At 41.0% G+C, this 12,975-nt stretch overlaps 1 protein-coding gene and 1 long non-coding RNA gene across 2 annotated transcripts in view; one reads left to right on the plus strand and one right to left on the minus strand.

Annotated features, from left to right (window-relative positions):
• Positions 1–12,664, plus strand: part of TEKT5 (tektin 5) — a 32,448-nt gene extending 19,784 nt beyond the window's left edge. The window contains exons 6-7 of the mRNA XM_075515072.1: positions 8,824–8,978; positions 11,960–12,664. Of these exons, the coding sequence (XP_075371187.1) occupies positions 8,824–8,978; positions 11,960–12,173 (369 nt within the window). The 3' untranslated portion in view covers positions 12,174–12,664. The remainder of the gene's footprint in view (positions 1–8,823; positions 8,979–11,959) is intronic.
• LOC142416027 (uncharacterized) lies at positions 3,158–10,204 on the minus strand. The gene is made up of 3 exons (XR_012777608.1): positions 10,176–10,204; positions 5,866–6,015; positions 3,158–3,253 (listed from the first exon to the last, which is right to left on the minus strand). It is a non-coding gene; the product is annotated as an uncharacterized LOC142416027 (long non-coding RNA).
• Positions 12,665–12,975: the final 311 nt, after the last annotated feature.

Consider the following 12,975-nt stretch of genomic DNA (forward strand, 5'->3'; position numbering starts at 1 on the left):
CGATCGCTAGCCCTTGTTCTTGTGGGGGACTTCAACCTGCCGGATGTCTGCTGGAAATACAATACAGCAGAGGAAACAGTCTAGGAGGTTCCTGGAGCGTGTGGCAGATAACTTCCTGACACAGCGGGTGAGGGAGCCAACGAGGGAAGGTGCCCCGCTGGACCTCTTGTTCAGCAACAGAGAAGGACTTGTGAGCCATGTGATGGTTGGAGGCTGTCTTGGGCAGAGCGATCACAAAATGATAGAGGTTTTGATACGTGGAGAAGCGAGGAGGGGGGTCAGCAGAACTGCCACCTTGGCCTTCTGGAGGGCAGACTTTGGCCTGTTTAGGAGACTGGTCAAGAGAGTCCCCTGGGAGGCAGCCCTAATGGGCAAAGGGGTCCAGGGAGGCTGGACATTCTTTAAGGAGGAAGTCCTAAAGGCACAAGAGCGGGCTGTCCCCAGGTGCAGAAAGACGAGCCGGCGGGGAAGAAGACTGGCCTGGCTGAACATAGAGCTTTAGCTAGAACTCAGGAAAAAGAGGAGAGTCTACGACCTCTGGAAGAAGGGGCGGGCAACTCAGGAGGACTGCAAAGGTGTAGCGAGGCTGTGCAGGGAGAAAATTAGAAGGGCCAAAGCCAAGCTAGAGCTCCATCTGGCTACCTCCATAAAAGACAACAAAAAATACTTCTTCAAATACATGAGCAGCAAAAGGAGAGGTAAGGAGAATCTCCAGCCCCGAGTAGATGGAGGAGGGAACACAGTGACCAAGGATGAGGAAAAGGCTGAGGTACTTAATGCCTTCTTTGCCTCAGCCTTTAATAGCAGGGCCAATTGTTCCCTGGGTACCCAGCCCCTGGAATTAGAAGACAGGGACGGGGACCAGAATGGAGCCCCCATAATCCAGGGGGAAATGGTGAGTGACCTGCTGCACCACTTAGACACTCACAAGTCTATGGGGCTTGATGAGATCCACCCGAGAGTACTGAAGGAACTGGCAGAAGTGCTCACCAAGCCCCTTTCCATCATTTACCAGCAGTCCTGGCTAACTGGGGAGGTCCCAGTTGACTGGAGATTAGCAAATGTGACACCCATCTTCAAGAAGGGCCGGAAGGAGGACACGGGGAGCTACAGGCCTGTCAGCCTGACCTCAGTGCCGGGGAAGCTGATGGAGCAGATCATCCTGAGTGCCATCACACAGCATGTAGAAGATAACCAAGGGATCAAGCCCAGCCAGCATGGGTTCAGGAAAGGCAGGTCCTGCTTGACCAACCTGATCTCCTTCTATGACAAGGTGACCTGCCTAGTGGATGAGGGGAAGGCTGTGGATGTTGTCTATCTAGACTTCACTAAAGCCTTTGACACTGTCTCCCACAGCATTCTCCTGGAGAAACTGGCTGCTCATGGCTTGGACGGGTGTACTCTTCGCTGGGTAAAGAACTGGCTGGATGGCCGGGCCCAAAGAGTGGTGGTGAATGGAGTTTACTCCAGTTGGCGGCCGGTCACAAGCGGTGTTCCCCAGGGCTCTGTGTTGGGGCCAGTTCTGTTTAATATCTTTATCAATGATCTGGATGAAGGGATCGAGTGCACCCTCAGTCAGTTGTGTGGGAGTGTTGATCTGCTGGAGGGTAGGAAGGCTCTGCAGAGGGACCTGGACAGGCTGGATCAATGGGCTGGGGCCAATTGTGTGAGGTTCAACAAGGCTAAGTGTCGGGTCCTGCACTTGGGCCACAGCAACCCCATGCAACGCTACAGGCTTGGGGAAGAGTGGCTGGAAAGCTGCCCGGTGTAAAAGGACCTGGGAGTGTTGGTTGACAGCTGCCTGAATATGAGCCAGCAGTGTGCCCAGGTGGCCAAGAAGGCCAATAGCATCCTGGCTTGTATCAGAAATAGTGTGGCCAGCAGGACTAGGGCAGTGATTGTGCCCCTGTACTCGGCCCTGGTGAGGCCACACCGCGAATACTGTGTTCGGTTTTGGGCCCCCCACTACAACAGAGACATTGAGGGGCTGGAGCGTGTCCAGAGAAGGGCAACGAAGCTGGTGAAGGGTCTGGAGCACAAGTCTGATGGGGAGCGGCTGAGGGAGCTGGGGTTGTTCAGCCTGGAGAAAAGGAGGCTGAGGGGAGACCTTATCGCTCTCTACAACTACCTGAAAGGAGGTTGTAGAGAGGTGGGGGTCGGTCTCTTCTCCCAGGTAACAAGTGATAGGACAAGAGGAAATGGCCTCAAGTTGCGCCAGGGGAGGTTTAGACTGGATGTTAGGAAATTTTACTTCACTGAAAGGGTTGTCAAGCATTGGAACAGACTGCCCAGGGAAGTGGTTGAGTCACCATCCCTGGAGGTATTTAAAAGACGTTTGGATGAGGTGCTTAGGGACATGGTGTAGTGGGTGGACGGTTTACGGTTGGACTCGATGATCTTAAAGGTCTTTTCCAACCCATACAATTCTGTAATTCTATTCTGTGATCTTGTACATTTTTAGTACCAGTGGAAAAGTTAAATAGAAACTGATAGCATATAAATGTGAAACTGATTAGATTATTTTCAGAGATTAAGTAAAAAAGCATACTGGAATTCAGTCAAAGGAAGACTTTTGTAAGATTGTAAATTGTTACACCGACCAAATGAAAGGCCCAGGGTCCCTGGGTCCTCTGTTTCAATCTACGTTGAATAGACCAGTCTCTGTAAGGACACAGATTAAATGTCCAGATGTGTATTTAAAGCCTTTGTTGTTTTAAAAGTATAGTATTTATATGCTGATAGCTTTGTCTTTTCTGTGAAACTGTCATGTTTAAGACAGTTATAAAGAAAATGTTGGGGATTTTATAGGTATCCTTTGGCATGCGTAGAACTGACAGTATGTTTTAGCTTTCAGATGTGTTGACTGTATTTATGCCAGCCCTATATTTATGCCAGCCCTATTCCCATTGTTATAAAGCTTTATAAATAAAAGCTTGCAATATTCCCAAATCTGGACCAATCTCTCCACTCCTGACATGCTTGATGAATTGTGCAATGCATCAGTTTGAAGATATTTTCCCTGGACACAAACTAAACCGCTGCTTCTCTTAACTATGAAACTGTCATCCCATATGACTATACACAACATGCACAAAAGTTACTGCTCAGAATGATTCTAACTCTGCTTCAACACAGTTAAACCAACTGAATGCATTACCTGCTGATGTCACATTTTGTTGAGTATGTTTTTTTTCTTTTAAATGTATTTTTCTTTTTTTTCTTAAAAGATTCCTGGACTATTCCCCACCACCATCTGATTAAAAACAAAACAAAACTTGATAAGTCATAAAACAGTGACCTGCTATTAAGCTTCAAAACAAACAAACAAACCCTGGAAACAAGAGCAAGGGACATGGTAATCTCTATCAAGAATTTGTCTGCAACATGACAGTAAAAACTGTCAGGTCCAAACTCATTTCAGATTTGAGAGATGGGTTATACTTGTAATCCAAAGATTGCAAGATATCATAGTTTTACTTTGAAATAATGTGGTCATATACCCTAAAATGAATTGTGAAATCAGTCACAATTACACCATTTATTCAATTAAGTATGATAACCTCAACAAATGTAACTTTTACAAAATAATTTGGATGAAAAATGGAAACATGGATGAAAAAAGTTTAAAAAACTGAGAGGCATAATATTAATTATAAAGAAATTTACAGAATGAGGAGGCACAAGAATGTTCCTCCCACCATGTTACCAGGCTGCTACTTTTTGCATTTGGATACTAAACACTGAGCAAACCTTGGAAACTACAAAGAAACAAGGATAGCTGTCAGACTGTAGCATTTTAAAAATGCTTCTGTTGTACATAAGACTACCCTGATTACATGATGAAATGTGTATGACTTCACTGGCTCTTTCTCTTGGTCTTACTATATCCAGCCTGTAAAAATCGCGGCCTCGGTAAAGCGAGAGAACAGTGGGAGTGCAGTTTTCTACAAGCTCTCAAGAATGCTGCAGCACAAAACTTTACTCATGTCCTGGAAGGGAAAGTTTCCGGATGGGCAGCTGCCTGAGCCAATGCCTCACCATGCTGTCTTAGCAACACGCTGCTCAGCGTTTGTTGTTTTTGCTTCCTGCCTTTGGAGGTCATCCAGAAACGACGTAGACTGGTACAACACTATCTGGTGATCCTCCCCACCAATCCGTTTATGTGTAGTAAATTATCTAAATCATTTTATCCAATGTATGGCCAGAATGAGTAATTGAAAGCTGTTTGTACAAAGTTTCTGCAATGCGTTGGAGGTAGTTCCCCTGAGGCCGTTTTTCTTTGTATGTCTTAAATGACAGTGCTTTAAAAAAAAAAAAAAAAAAAAGAGAAAAAATTTGAGAACACACAGTGAACCTAAACCACATCCACTTACATGCAGCCAAGCAGCGCTTAAAGATGGATGCATAGTTTCACGTTTGAATTTTGAGTTCACAGGCAGGTTTAAACAATATTTTTCTTTAGCGAATGAATGAGGGGTTTGCTCAGTAGCAATAATCAATTGCCTTGCAGACAGTAATCTGCAGCAATAATCTGCAGCAATTGCAGCAATAATCAGTAGTGCTTGCAGACTACTCCTACCTTTATGAGTAGGACACCAGAGCACCTCGTGAAGTCGTGTGGCACGAGAGCGTAGTTACTGCACGTTGTGCCGACACAAAGTGTTATAAGGATTGGACATAAAACTGACTGTTCAGTGACTTTTAGATGAAAGCTCTCTTTTCATGACTAATGAACTACTGGATTCTCAATAAAGAGAAACATTTTCTACTTAGATTTCAGAACTTGCCCTTTTCGAACATTAACATTGTGTGAATTTGTGGGCTGTGCAAGCTCTAAATACTTTCAGTCACTTCTAGACACAAGACTACTATTGTCCTATGTCAGTTATATGGCATTATTTAAGGGGGAAGTGCATACATGACTTAGTATTCTAAAAAGCTAAAAAGAGCGGACAATACGGTCTCCTGCTTCCATGTCACTAAGGGAACACCTATGTGTTTGCTATGTGTACAGCAGGCAATAAGTGCTGTAAAGGGACAGAAACAAACCTCAGGTTTGATGATTACCAACGTTCGTGCACTTGAAACATTACCACTGAGTTTGAAATACATGGGTTTGTGGTCTGGCGGTTGTACTTGCACCGTGGCCACATATGAATGCATCAGAAGAGGATTTGAGAAAAGTGTGGGTTCAGAAAACCACTCTTCTAAAGTTCTCTCTGCTAACTGAGCTTAATGAAAATGGCCTTTCCAAGAGACTGAGGACAGTTTATACATGGGCAATCTACTCAGCGTTGTCTGTACTAGAATCAGCTTGCTCCTTCTGCATCTTAACAAAACATCTGATATGTAATTTATTTTTTCACGCAAGCCAAATGAAAGAGTAAAGGGCATCCAACCATCACAGAAGCATTGTCACATACTACTGGAATGCCCACGATTTGCTATAAGCAATCCTTATATACTAAGGATTTGTGGCAGAGGAGTGGCACTATTGTCTGAAATACTGAAGACTACCAAATTTCTTCCCTGGTCCTCTTATAAATACGCGTAAGGCTTCCAGAGTCTGCTGCAGTATGTTTCTGTGCACATGCTGCAACCCCTTGATGGCCTTCTGCCTTCCTTCTGCATATGGAATAAACATGAGATACCTATACTGCTTTCAAAGAAAAAGAGGGCAGGAAAAAAATTTCTTGCAGAAAATATTAATTTCATCCTCTTCTCTAACCTGATTAGAACAATTAGCACTAATTAAGTGTAAGAGAGCTTGTAACCTAACTCCACTCACTGAATAAATCAAATTGTTTTGATTCATATTATCACAGGACAGAAACTATCAGCACAGTGACTACATGACACGCTTACCATAACACAAGTGCATTTGTGAACTGCAGCATTGCTCTGGGGAGCTGGTTTCAGTCATGGTTCATTTCTACCGAAGTGCTCTGGGCTGCTTTAATTGTGCTGTTTCATTGATAGATTTGCTCCACAAAGGTGAATCACCATTTCCACCTGCTGCCCAAGACAGAAAGTGTTATTACCAGTAAAGCTCAAAGTCTGAACCACAAAGGGCCTACCCAGAATCTGAACTGAGAGTGCAAGTCCTCTGTTCCACCATAAATAGAAAACAAATAGCCCACTCAATCCTTTCTGAATTGAAACATAACTTTGCCTATTTCTTACTGGGCTGAGATACGTGCTGCTTTGTTTCATTGTTTTTACTTTGGATTACACTTTTTATTAAAAAGAAATAAATCTGTTTACAACTCACTCCAAATTGGAAGAATCTTACTTAATCTCAGAATTAATGCAAGAGGCCAACATCCTCCCAATACCCCACTGCAGGTAACAGAACTACACCCCAGTGAATTTGGCTCACTTGCACGCAGTAAGGCGTAGCATGGGAAACACCGCTGTAGTGACAGAAGCTATAACATAAACACAGGAAAGGAGGACCCTGCTAAGCAGCGGGTGACCTCTAAAAGCACTGCATAGTCTTTGCCTCCCAGCCTTGGTATGTCCCCACAGGCTGATGTTTTTGGTTAGCAATGAAGGTGAACAGTGGGAGCAAAGGATAGGACTGACAAGCTTGTAAAACTCTCCCTGACATATGTCCACTTAATCACCAGCAGCCTACCTAGGAGCTGGACCTCACCTTTGTCATGTACACGTGAACACACGCTGGATTCTGTTAGGGAGGTTATAAATAGCAAAAGTTCTGACAACAGCACAACTACTGAAGTTCTGCTTCTGAGCAGCAGAGGACCTAAATCCTTGGTGTTTTCAGGGAAAAGGAAGGATGTGGGCTTGATACATAATGAAGACATTTAACTTCATTAAGTCTCTCTCCCTTGGTTATTATCTATAGAAATAAGTATGTGTAACCGGTAAAATTGTAGACAAGATGTAAAGGGATGTATTTAACAATGCACTCTTATCATAAGTAGTTCCTGTGCAAAAAAAATAGCTACCAAAGCGCACTGGATTACCTGCATAAATATTCCCTGTAAAACAGCTAGCTTACAGTGGCTATCTAATTAAGAAGGAGCCACTGCAGAATAAAATTACAGGGAGAAATTTACTACCGTTAGCTTAACTTTCTTGCATACTGTGCTCCCTTCATAATAAGCCAGATTTTTTCCCTGCAGTCTATAAGCAATTACAGCTTTTTGGGTGAAGATGCTTTCAAGCTAGCTGTGAGAACCACCCTTGGACCCAAAGGGCTCAGTACAGCGTGGAGACCTAGCTTCAAATCAGTACAGTCACACTCATACGCTGCTGCTTCAGGGTCCAAGATGATTATGGGAAGATTGCATTGCTGTAAGGGTTGAACTGGTTTGGACAGTGCTAGCCAGAGGATCTTTCACATTGCCCTACTATACAACATCAACAAGCCCTTAAGGATTTGGACAGGGGAGCAGGTTCCTGGCATCCTTAAGTCTTTGGGGTTTGTCTATAAATAACCTTTCAGCAGCAGGAACCAATTGAATTTTCAAACCACACACATCATTAGCAAACCTGGTACAGCTTAGTGTGTAGGCAAGATCTAAATAGCAGCATAATTTAAATCACATTATGCCATTTTTAGTGGTTGTTGAAATTCAAGTTGCATTGATTTCAGTAGACTGACTGAGAAACTACATTAGTTCAATTTGTTCTCTTCCATTTTAAAGCTGTCTATAGGAAAAGCTTGAATAGTTTCACCACATTGGCTGTAATAAATCCTGATAAATGAAAGTAACATAATAATCAATTGGCTGGGAAATGTTACCTGAATATAAACATTTTCTCCCTTCTTTCTTTTTTAAGACTGAGCAAAGCTTTTCTCTTGCAATTTCTCTCATTTTTTTCATACAGATTAAAGCATATAAGATTCTCAGGGATAATATGATTATACGATAACATGCACTGCAACTAAAAACTATGCTATACTAATTCCATGGGCCTCTACTCTTTGGTGATTTTTCACTGCATATCTTCTCCATTTACAGAAAAAAGGCTTTTAAAGGAAGTTGGTCTTCCCTCCAGTGGGGGGACTCCACAGCTCCCAGTGGAGTTCTCAAAACTTTGAGAATTTAGTTTCAGTATGAAAATATGACTTGTGTTCATATGTTCTTGCAGCAGATGTCCCCAAAACACTTGGAGTATGAAACAATTTCAGAGGGGACATATTTGATTACTTTTGAATTTTTATGAGGTAAAAAGAAATAAGAATTGAATGAAGGTTTAAATGAAAATGGCAGTTTATTGGAATTTTACCTTTGCAAAATGTTCATAGATCAAGCAGCAGATTTTATTTAGGAAAAAAATTAGATAATGAAGCAAAATAGAAGTAAGTCCCTGCAGAGCCATAAACACTGCCTCTATGAAAATTGCTTTATCAAACACACAGTTGGAATTTCCCCATCACAATAATTCAGTGCTTCTCTTCTGCTTGTAATAAATTTGTATTCCATTTTGTCTACAAATTTCTTAATTTTATAATAGGAAAGAGATGGTGCATTTCTTAGTAAAGTTGTTCACCTGTTTTCCAGGAACAACTTAATTAAATGCCTTCATTTGATGTATGATTGTACGGGTCCCCTCCTTCTAGCTCTCCTATCAGCTTTTATTACCACATGTCCTTTTAAAGAAATGGCAAGGTAAAGCCAACATATTATACAAATACATCTGATTGATGTGAGTTTATAGGAATCTCCTCCCCTAAATTAAGCAAAATGACATGCCAGAACGGAAGCAGTTCCAATAGGAATGTTTAAAAGCAGGGGTGAATTCTGATTTTGTATGCATGTGAGGCTCACAAAAATGTTCTGCTTCGTTCAGATACTTCAAGAAATCTTCCAGACAGAAGATACAATTATGTTACTGGAGACATCCATAAAGGCAAAGGAGTACCCACTGAAAGTGGCTCAGACCCGCCTGGAGGGAAGAACTAAACGACCCAATATAGAACTTTGCCGTGATGCACCTCAGTTTCAGTAAGTAAAGGCCAGACTACTACGTCCCTTCCTTCATCAGCCACTCAAGAATGGGAAATTTAATGATGGAGTGAATCAGTTTGAGGAGATTAGAATTGCATTCTTTACGTTGCAATACAAATTCTGGAAGAAAGTAGTAAAATCCAAGTAGCTATGTTGAAATAATGGGCCAAAACATCTAATGTTCAATGTGTGTGGTTGCCTCTAGAGTCCCTCTCCCAGGATAGTTAAGAGCTCAGTTGTTTGTTAGTAGCTGATATCTTTTGGGATTCAGTCTCATGTCTGAGTTTGGACTTAGGAATTGATTTTAATTCCATTCTGTATGAAACACAAGATTTCACTTTAGGCAGTACCTAATTTTAGAAACATGTTATTCCACACGAAATTCTGTCTTGTGATGCAAAAAAAACCTATCTAACAGTCAAGCTCCTTAGAAAGTTAATTGCAAATAACAATGAGGCAGCATCTCTTACTGCCTCAACTAATTTTCAACTACATAGTGCCTCTGGTATCATCTTTGTACAGGTTAGCTCATTTGGCACACATTTTGGTTACATAGCTGTGGGGGCTTCCCAGCACACATTGCATCAGCTTGGTGATCCCTGTGCTGCTGTACAGTGTGTATTGTTTCTGGATGTACAAGAAGGTGTCCGAGATACTAGCCTTCTTTCCCTAATGACTGAAGAAGGGTCTTCTGAATTTTAATCCCATTTATCTCCCTACGATCCAGTTGGAACACAGTGTTCCAGAACAACCTTATTGAGTATATCCTATTTAAAATACTGTCTTCAGAACATTTGGGGGAGGGGCACAGTCCTCAAGAAATACTACACCAGGGTTCCTCCTATAGCTGGAGTGAATGTCACAGTAAGAGAATTTTGCATGTTTTTATGAAAAGTAGAAAACTATTCCCTTTTTATATTTGTGTCTAGCAAAAACCCACTGTATACAACAGCTTCACATACAATAAGATTAATGAAGTACATAATGCTTAAACTGAGTATTTATATTATTTTTCCTAAACAGTGTTTTATCAGCTCAAAAAGCTTGTATTCAAACAAGGAAGGGGCAATAAATCATAGTTTATTGTACTGGCATCTTTTAACTTTTTCTAACTCCTTAAACCATAAATTGTACAATGCAATATATCTTTTTTCAGCCTCATACCTCCTTACACAACTCCAGTCTTATACTCACTCTGAGTCTTGTTTTCTCCCTACTTCCCCCCTGAATATCTCTTCCACAAAAATGTCTGCAGCATTATGATCGATACCAGTCTGGTCAGCAGGATTGCATGTATCCAAGATATAAAACTTGTTTGATTTAGGATGTGCTGAAGCAGTGTGTCACATTATCCCTTCTTTCCACAATTGCCAGTGATGCTGTTGATGTTCTGAAGGGTCCCGTCTAAAAAAATTTGGAAGCTTCATTTGAAGTCACTGGAACATCAGAATGCCTTTGAATATTTTCTTCAGTTAGAGTGAAAGGACATTAATGTGGCATACTTAAAACCAAAAAAGTACATAGGGGTTCTGAATCAAACTCCTACTAGCTTATAGGTTATATAAGAGCTTCACAAGCTGTTGCACAGCTATTCGGAAGTATTTTAGGCTTAACATACATGCAAGTTCTCTGTCATTCTAATACAATTTCTAAGATGTTAACCAAAATGTTTATACAAGTACACTGTTTACTAGATGTAGTTATATTGGCAGATAATTAACATTCCCTGTTCTCCTTCCTCCAATACATATGAATTTTGCTCTACCACAGCTCCCTAATCCAGATGAGGTTATTTTGGATGCTTTACCTGATCCAAATCATTGAATGTTAGGTTCATCATAACTACAGTTAGAAATAGAAATTCTGACAGGATATTTGAAATTTGGACACTTTTTTCTATCACAGTTTTTGGCTGAGCTCACTTCTCAAATAAAATGTATTTTCTTAGAGACAAAATCCTATCGGAGAAAGTAAAACCATTTGCTAATTCACTTTTTAAGGATTTTTTTGCTTTTAACTAATTTGTTAAGTGTATTTCTCTCACGTGGTTTAAAGCAAGAAGGAATTCAGCCCAATAGCTCAACTGTAATAGGGAAAGAAAATATCAAGTGAACCACTTCTTTGTAACATGTAAATGTTATCCGAGTTTGCTGTTTATTTAAAAGGAAGTGCTGATGTTGGCACTTGTTCTCTGTGTGTGCTGCCAACTTTATAGTTGAAGGGATTAGACAGAAAACAAATTAATAAAGTCTAGTTTTTCTGTGCTGAAACAACTGGGACTAACCCAAAACAAGGTCAAGTGGGTTCTGGAAAAATCAATCTTTCTTATAACGTATAGTGCACTGAGCAGTTAATAGAACATGAGACAAAACACCAAGTTGACAGTATTAAAGAGTTTTTCAGCTCAGTGACTGTACAAGAAGATTTGCCACATCTCCATTGGTAAGCCACTAGAAGAAATGTGGCTAATATCAGCTCACAGAAAAATCTTGATTTCAGAGCTCCACATTCAGTGGTTAGTCTGGCAAGTGATTCTTGTACCGATTAACAGGCTTCTGTGCCAAATCTAGACTGTTTAGCACATCCTGCTACACAAGTTGAAGCTATCATGAACTACACTAACACTCTCCAGTAACATCCATCCCAAATGTATTCTACAGGACCATACGTAAGTGCTCAACACAGCCATGCTAGGCCTAGAGAGGCTACACAAATGAGAGGCTGCAAGTGAAGAAGATAGCAGATAGAAAGATATATCAAAGTGGAGTGGCTTAATCTGCTGTTGAAGGTCAACACAAGCAAGAAATCCTCACTTACAGATGCTACGCAAGCTAGTTTGGCAAATAGGTTTCATACTGATTCAGTCCAAGACAGCTGCTCAAATCCTGCCTGAAAGCATGACCCATCCACTGACAAAAAGGGAATGTGGTGAGGGACTGCTAAAGTTACATGAGCAACCTGTCCCCTTCTCTTTTCAGGCTTGTCACTGAAGTTTACACTATAGATGACACCTTACAGACCTTAAAGCAACGTCTGCAAGAAGCCCATGATACTCTTCAGATGCTGATCCTCAACAAGTCAAAGCTGGAACATGAAATTTCTGTGAAGACAAACTCCTTCTTCATTGACAAGAAGTGCATGGACATGCGCAAAGTCTTCCCCAGCACCCCACGGCTCATTGGCTACACTTGAATAGTAACCTTTGATACCTTAGTGCACGACGTAAAAGTTGCAAAGGTTGCAAATACTTCCTGAATTATTATTCTGTTTTCTCAAATAATGAAGTCCTATAGAAATAAACTAATGAAAATTAATATCATGCCTTTTTCCTTTGAGCAGCTTCGTATTCTGAGCTGTAGCTGCTACTAAGTCAAATAGAATTAGTAGACTTATTCTAACAGAATCAGACCACGCTAAAATAACCAGACAAATATCGCAAGACATGCGAGTTACTAGCTAAAGAACACATTAGACTGAAACGCCACACTTCTCAACAGAATTAGTACAATACAGGATTTAACTGTTCAGGATAACGTGCCATGTGTGTTTCAGTCCTTGTCTAGAAAATTCCTGTTTAAATGCTTACTCCATCCTTACACTCTCTTCTTGTCTAGCAATGTTAGGTTTGGTGTTTGGAATTAGAGGAGGTTGAGCAAACTTGATTCACAGAAGCTGAAGGGCAATTGCAGTGCAACCACTTCAGTTACACACGTTGCCTGTATTCACTGAGAGGGAATCTTTCCATCTCTACCTCTTTTTTCTAATTCGATTTTTCATACAATTAAGTATGAAGAAAATTTGTGTATTTATATGAACTGTTTGTGACTGATGTGATATTTGCCTAAGTCTGAAAGGTCTTAACTGTTTAGAAATATATACTATCTCTCATTAGATCTCAAAGGACTTCGTGAGCAAAGACAGTACCATTGCTCTATTGTGACTAATGAAAAAGTCAAGACAAAGTGGGAATGGAACCAACATACAGGAACATGAT

Source organism: Mycteria americana, chromosome 12 (assembly GCF_035582795.1).
Source record: "Mycteria americana isolate JAX WOST 10 ecotype Jacksonville Zoo and Gardens chromosome 12, USCA_MyAme_1.0, whole genome shotgun sequence".
Taxonomy (NCBI): Eukaryota; Metazoa; Chordata; class Aves; order Ciconiiformes; family Ciconiidae; genus Mycteria; species Mycteria americana.